Source organism: Topomyia yanbarensis, chromosome 3 (assembly GCF_030247195.1).
Source record: "Topomyia yanbarensis strain Yona2022 chromosome 3, ASM3024719v1, whole genome shotgun sequence".
NCBI classification, from domain to species: domain Eukaryota; kingdom Metazoa; phylum Arthropoda; class Insecta; order Diptera; family Culicidae; genus Topomyia; species Topomyia yanbarensis.
Genome location: NC_080672.1, coordinates 16,278,886 through 16,286,088, shown reverse-complemented (window position 1 = coordinate 16,286,088; position 7,203 = coordinate 16,278,886). Strand labels below are relative to the sequence as shown.

The 7,203-nt window shown below is 40.6% G+C and overlaps 2 protein-coding genes across 2 annotated transcripts; one reads left to right on the top strand and one right to left on the bottom strand.

Moving 5' to 3' along the window:
• The first annotated feature begins 299 nt into the window (after positions 1-299).
• On the top strand, positions 300-2,966 carry LOC131692926 (uncharacterized). Its single transcript, XM_058980338.1, has 5 exons — positions 300-549; positions 608-747; positions 807-1,394; positions 1,455-1,953; positions 2,056-2,966. The coding sequence occupies exons 1-5, from the start codon at positions 471-473 to the stop codon at positions 2,520-2,522; spliced, it is 1,773 nt and encodes a 590-aa protein (XP_058836321.1). The 5' UTR covers positions 300-470; the 3' UTR covers positions 2,523-2,966.
• Positions 2,967-3,157: 191 nt separating this feature from the next.
• On the bottom strand, positions 3,158-6,832 carry LOC131686798 (uncharacterized). The gene is made up of 4 exons (XM_058970794.1): positions 6,821-6,832; positions 6,676-6,769; positions 6,257-6,598; positions 3,158-3,178 (listed from the first exon to the last, which is right to left on the bottom strand). Exons 2-4 carry the CDS (start codon positions 6,760-6,762, stop codon positions 3,158-3,160), a joined length of 450 nt encoding a protein of 149 aa, XP_058826777.1. The 5' UTR covers positions 6,763-6,769; positions 6,821-6,832.
• Positions 6,833-7,203: the final 371 nt, after the last annotated feature.

Sequence of the window (7,203 nt, the reverse complement as noted above, 5' to 3'; positions counted from 1 at the left end):
AGAAGGTGCATTTGGAATTGCAATTCGGTGTAGCAATCGTTCATTCAAACCGATTCAACATTACATTCGCTGCTGATTTGTGGCAAAATAAGAACAGGAGAATTGTAGGAAAATTCTCTAACTATCCAGGCTAGAACTTGAACTCTTTGGAAATCATAGTAAAAGTATCAAAAAACACGGATAGGTTAAGTAGGGGCTTTTCAAAGATAAGCTAATAACCACCGTCGTACTCTAGTAGCTACACTCAGCTAAAAAGGAACATACAATTCATATTATAAATCCTTTAACTTATTCTGAGTTGCAATCGCATTATATTTATGTGATTCATTTGAAAATGAAGTGAAGACACTGTGAATTTAATCAATTTGTACCATAACTTCTACGTGATTATCATATACATTCGAAAACGTTAACTTTCGGCAAGTATTTTTTTGTTATATGATTTTCCAGTGTGCAAAAAACGAACTAAGATGGCGGAAGCAAGTCGAGCGTTTGATGTTCTGTTGGCAGATTTAGGTTTCTCGGACAACTTACTGGATGTATTTTCACGTAACTATTTTAGCTATTCATTATTACTATTAATAAATACATTAATGTTTTTTTTCAGAATGTGGTCTTAATCTTCACCGATTGTGCACAGTTTCATTCGAGGATTTGAAGGAGCATTTAAAACCGACAGCGGCAGGTGGAACAAAGTGGAAATACGGAGTTCTCTACGATATGATCGATACCTGGCGGGAGCGAAATGTAAATATTGAAATATTTAACAGAAACATCCATGGTAACATTTATTTGGTTATTTTCAGCAATTAACTATTTCGTCGTTTTTGAACGCTTCATTAGCTGCAGAAGAAGTTGGTAAAACCGTCTGTAAAGAAGAGCTTGTCATTACGGATGCAACGGAGCACGGAAGCTCGCGATCGACGCTGTTGATTCAAGAGGAAGCGGACGTTCCGATCGAATTAGAGGCTGAGGAAATTCAAGAAGTCGAAAACCCACTTGTCGAACTCAATCGCATCCTATCGCAGGATAATGATACCGATTCGCTAGATACAACTGAAGACGTGCCACTACTTGAACAGTTCCCAATCGCCGAAGAGGACGAGGAGGATATCGGTTTAGAAGATTGCAATGAGCCAGAAAGGAATCCATACACCACGGAAGACCCAGCAGTTCCACTAACTCCCTCAGTACTATTGTTCCTTTTAAACAGTACTGAAGAAGGAAAAGAGATCGTAGCAAGAGCTAAAGACGGAGAGCTTTCCGAGCCTAAGCAGTTACAACTTGCTGGTGTAATCGCTCGCTTTCATTTGAACCGATACAAGATCACGCGTAAAGAACATTTGGAAAATTACTGTCGTGTAATTACAACTCTTTTTTCGCACGAAAAAACTGTAATTATAAATTTGAACTCTACAGAACAATCATTAAAATTTTATGGTTATATTTTTCAGGAAAACTATTACATTCCTAGAGGTGGCGATCGCAAAAATTTTGGAGGTAAAGTTGCTAATAAAATTAGCAACTTAAAGCAAAAAAAGCGAAAGTCGGATGCGAAAGAACAAGAACACTCGAAGAAAATTAAGGCCACAGGAAAAATTGATTCGCTGCTAGACCCAGAATCACAAGCAGCAAATGCATGGTTGAAATTAAATACGGAACCATGGTCAACGGTACTCGAAATGTGGTCAAAAAGCTTCAATTGTCGTAAACAGTACCTCATGAACAAAATCCAAACTAAGCAGCTTCTTACATTGTTCGAGCACTATAAATCGAAACATGGGTATCAACTTTTGGATATTGATTTTAATCTCAAAGGCATTGGTTCAACGAGCGGGTCAGAAAAATTGGAAAGCTTGAAGGCGGGTTTAATTACGTACATCTCAAAAAAAGGTCTGGACCCATCGGTAGACGGATTGATATCTCTATTGATCGACAGCAACGCATCTGACGGTAATCATATTGAAAAGAGTAATATTGTCAATATTGCGCATAACGCTAAAAATTGAAAACTAATAAATGCAAAATAATTTAATTCAAACTTTTCTTTTGCAGATTCCAAATTATGTGCGCTTTTGCTTGGACTTCAGACGGTTCTGTCACCGATAGCGGCAGGATTGCATTTTAAACCCACCATTGTAGTTGCACAAGACGATACTATTTTATTCGTGGAGTCAGTTGAAGATATTCGTTCGAAAATTCAAGCTGTATATGCATCTTATGCAGAACGCCACTTACCGGTTGCACCAAAACTTGTGTTTTTAGGTTCGGGCTACAAACAGGTCACTGGTAGATTTTTTGTATGCTACGACGACGTTATTTTGTATGAGCTACCCTCAGCATCAAGAGCACTGGATGTTTTGGTAAAGCTAACAGCTGTATTCGATCTGCCATATGCAAAGCTTTCAAAACTTCTTTGGCATTTTTTGAGTTCTTATGTATACGGAATAGAGAAACGAGAAACATATGCCAACATCAGCAAATTAACAGCATATTTGAATAATTTGGGGACAAAATGTTAATTCATTGTATGTTACCAGATTGCGTCGCTAGTTTTACCGGTTGCGAGCCATATTTGGACCATCTAAAGAATTTCCATCGAACGCCAGTATCTTACAAATATGTGTGTACAATGCCACGTTGTCCTCAAATATTTTCCAAATTTTATCCTTTTAAAAAACACATTTCAAACCATCCGGAATTCCGTCTAAATGTTCATGTTCCGTATGCTAAAATTATCAACCAAATCCCCGAAACCATTGGCGAATCGTTCCAGGCGCGAAGAAAGAAGTTGAGGGTAGATAACGTTAGCGAAGGTCGTCAAATTACAAAGAATAGTCCAATCTTGCACCACACTCACGCATTTGAACCAGCAGCTGCAGCATTAACTTTAAATTTACATGCAAGAAATAATATTACTAGATCTAATGTGTATGATATTCAAGCTGAAATCAGTCGATTGTTGAATGAAATAGCAGAGAAAATTTATAGCCTGAACATGACATGCTCTGATATAGACAGTCTCTTTAAATTCAAAAGTTATGTTGCTCAGATGAAGCAGTTATTTAACTCGATTAACTCGGATCATAAACTTTTTAATTATCTTAAAGAACAACATTGTTTCCAAATACCTTCGATCATTGCAATAGAGAAAAATCTAATCGTCCGTAGGGATATACTGGATGTCGATAATGAGTTGATTTCCGATCCTGACAAAAGCTTCCTAGTATTAATGGCTATTGAATTACAAATCAAATCGTTTTTTGAATGCAAAGATATTCTTAAACGTACACTGCAAAATATGCAAAAACTGGAAAAATCATCTAAGATAATTAATTTTGTAAATGGTTCTATATGGAAAGATATTAAAAACAAATATCAAAATGAGATAAGCATACCAGTATGGCTATACGCCGACGAGTATGAAATCAACGATACCCAAAGCTCTCACAACAACCGACATTCAATATTTGTATTTGTATTTGTATAAAAAAAAGTCCAACTGACAATTTGTCTTAATGAACTATACTAAACTAAGGTAAACTAAACATAATTAAAATAGTGACAATACACGACGACGAAACTGCGAAGAGTTCATGACGAAGTCGAAAATTTCAGCAAACTCGTTGAAGCGACGACTCATTGCTAAAATTGGACTATTGGTAGCGTAGTTAGTGCTGCGCATTTCAGAATGTAGCAGGGCTCGAGGGCGAAGAGAACGGGTAGGCGCGTAGAGGTTGATTTGCGCTAGTAGCTCCGGATCATCATATTCAGCCAGCAGAATCTTTGACACGAAGGTAGCTTGCGCTGCATGTCTCCGGCATGTTAAAATATTAAGTCCTAAAAGACGACAACGGTCCTCGTACGGTGGCAGGTTTAATGGATCGTTCCACGGCAATTCACGTAACGCATATCGTATGAATTTACGCTGGACTGCTTCGATCCTAAGGCTCCACGTAGCTTGATACGGGCACCAAACGACGTTTGCAAATTCCAACTGCGGGCGCACCAATGAGCAATAAAGAGCCTTGAAGCATAGAGGATCCCGAAATTCGTTGGATATTTTGAAAATAAATCCCAGCAAACGATTGGCTCTGTCGATGGTCGCTGAGACGTGATGAGTATACGTTAGCTTATCATCAAGAATGACTCCTAGGTCCTTCACGTGGTCAACGCGTTGTAGTAGAGTTCCTGCGATGTTATAGTTGAAGGTAACCATATTTCTCGTTCGGTAATAGCTGATGACAAAACATTTTGCAACGCTAAGGACCATCATGTTTCTTACACACCAGCTATAAAAGGTGTCAATAAGATGCTGTAGCTCACGGCAATCGGCTTCATTCCGTATAACAAGAAAAAATTTTAAGTCGTCGGCAAAAAACAGCTTTCCTCCACGGCTTAGAACGAAAACCGCATCGTTCACGAACAGTGAAAAAAGTAGTGGACCTAGCGTACTACCTTGAGGAACTCCGGAAGTGTTGAAAAAGGATTCTGAAACAATATCGCCAATTTGAACAACGATTTCACGGTGCACAAGGTAGGATCGAAGCCAATGGCAGAATCTAGTAGAACACCCTAGCTTATCAAGCTTTGTTATCAGTATCTCATGATTAACTCTATCAAAAGCTGCCTTTAGATCAGTGTAAATTGTATCCACCTGCAATTTCTTAGACATTTGTTCCGTGCAAAATGACGTAAAGCAGACGAGATTCGTCTCGACTGAACGTCCTGGGAAAAATCCGTGCTGAGATGTACTAATGTAGTGTCGACAAGCAGAAAATAACGCCTCGTTGATAATTGATTCAAAAACTTTAGATTCGACTCCTAGCGAAGAGATTCCGCGATAGTTCGCTATGTTGCGTTTGTCACCTTTCTTGAATACCGGGAACATAACTGAGCATTTCCAATCCTCAGGAAACGTTTGCTGCTGAAGCGATAGGTTAAAAATATATGCAAGTGGTGTTACAAGTAAGTCCGAACATTTTTTCAATACAGTTGAAGGTATAGCACTGAGGCCGGGTGCATAAGATGACTTGGTTTTCCGAATTGCAGATATAACCATTTGTTCAGAGACAGTAAACACATCCAAATCAACAGCACAAGCAGGAACGTCGCGAGAGGCATTTTCGAGTTCGTTTGCGGTTGGCGAGTCAGTTGAAAAAACACTCGAGAAGAATCTGGCAAACAGCGTACATTTCGCCACAGTTGTCGTAGCTTCTTCGCCGTCGTAAAGCATCCTTGATGGAAGTCCAGTTTCTTTACGCTTCGTGTTGACAAATGACCAAAAGCCCTTCGGGTTTCGGCGTAGATTATTCTGGATGCGGTTTACATAGCGTTTGTACAGAAGCTTGTTGTAACAACGATACTCATTACTGGCTAAAGTGAACATGCGCTTAGAAAGAGGACACCGTCGATTTGTGTACGCACGTAGGGTTCTTGCTCGAGTACGTTTTAGCTTTCGAAGAGTGCTGTTTGACCAGGGTGGCTTGCTAGGAGGCTGACATTTAGGCACTGAGGTCTCAACACAGTTCAGTAGTAGTCGCTTGTAGATGGCAACTGCAGCATTAACACTCACTTGGGCATGCAGTACACTCCAATCAATTTGCGACAGAGAACTGCGCAGCTTTACAAAATCAGTTTTGCGAAAGTTGAGACGGTCGACAGAAAGAGTTTCTACATACTGAACTGATCGAATAGTGCCAATTGAGATTTCAAGCGCGGGATGAAAGTTGTCAAGTGGAACAATCACGCTGGATGCTTCATTGACGGAACATACAGGTATAATAGTTTCACTAACAAAGACGAGATCCAGAAAGCGTGACTGGTGGTTAGGAATCATGCTTACTTGACTTAGCCCGTTGAAAGCAAATCCGTCCAGTAGCAAACGACTGGCGATGTTGGTTGTCGAAGCAATCGGGTCCGGGTAAGCGTATCCGTGTCGTGACGGCACCCAAATGAGTCCTGGCTGATTGAAATCACCAAGGACAATCATCACGCCATCCGCGCCAGCTTGTGAAGAAGCGTTATTCACAGCATCCATGTGAAGTTGCATGATATTGCAGTCGAGTCGCTTTTCAGGAGGAATATAGACAGCACCAATATAAAAGTTCCTCGATGGAGTTGTAATTCTAACCCAAACAGCCTCAACACTGGTTAAACTACCTACATCAATCTCACATGAGGCAAATGCGGTGGAAACAGCAATCAAAACTCCTCCTCCACGTCCGCGAATACTGTTGCCACTATGTCGGTCCGCACGGTATACGGTGTAAGCATCGCCGAAAAGCTGCACTGATGTTATACGCGCATCGAGCCATGTTTCGGTGAAGACGCAAACATCGTAGTCACCGTCCACAGCAGCTAAATACACGTCATCAATTTTCGTCTTAAGCCCTCTCGCGTTCTGATAGTAAATCCGCAAACCATCAGTGTCATGTGAGAGGTGTCGTGCTGCATTCCAAGTTTCAGGACTGTGGGCTCGATGATCACTATCACCGCAAATAGCGCGGGGAGAGCAGGATGTACTGTTGTCAGGAAGGGGAACAAGCTGCGATACGGAGGGAATGACTGCGTCATAACTGTTGCGTCCAGCGGCTGACTGCAATGGGAGGCATACTTGAAGGTGCGCAGTATCACGTGTAGCTTCGGAAGGACATATATTATTTAAATGTTTACCTGAGCGGACAGATGCGATGCGATCGAAATTATCATTTTGACATTGAAGGTTCGCTGGAGCGGTAGAGTCGATTGAGTAGTGTTCATCAGCAGACTGTAAGTGAAATTTACATTGAGGGTGTGCAGGTAGTTCGATGTCGCTCACCGAGGAACATGAAATTAGACAGACGAGTTTATCCGGGATAGCTTGCGGTATTTATTATTCATTCCCAACTATACCAGAAGAATTCTCTGCCAAGCTGCACAATATTTTTGTAGCAGGAATGTTAAAAAAAGCCGACATCAAAGTTGTCGGAATAAACAAGTTAATGGCACCACTTATCGATAAATTTAAAACTATGGAGGAAGTTGGAATAGAGTTGACTGTCGACGGTGAATTAGTAAAAATCAGGATAATTTTATGCTTATTCCAGGGTGATAATTTGGGGGTTCACTCGATGTTGCTCTTTTCTGGTGGATTCTCTGCATCATATTATTGCCGGTTTTGCCGACGTCCAAAAGAATTACTACAGAAAGATTGTAGAGAGC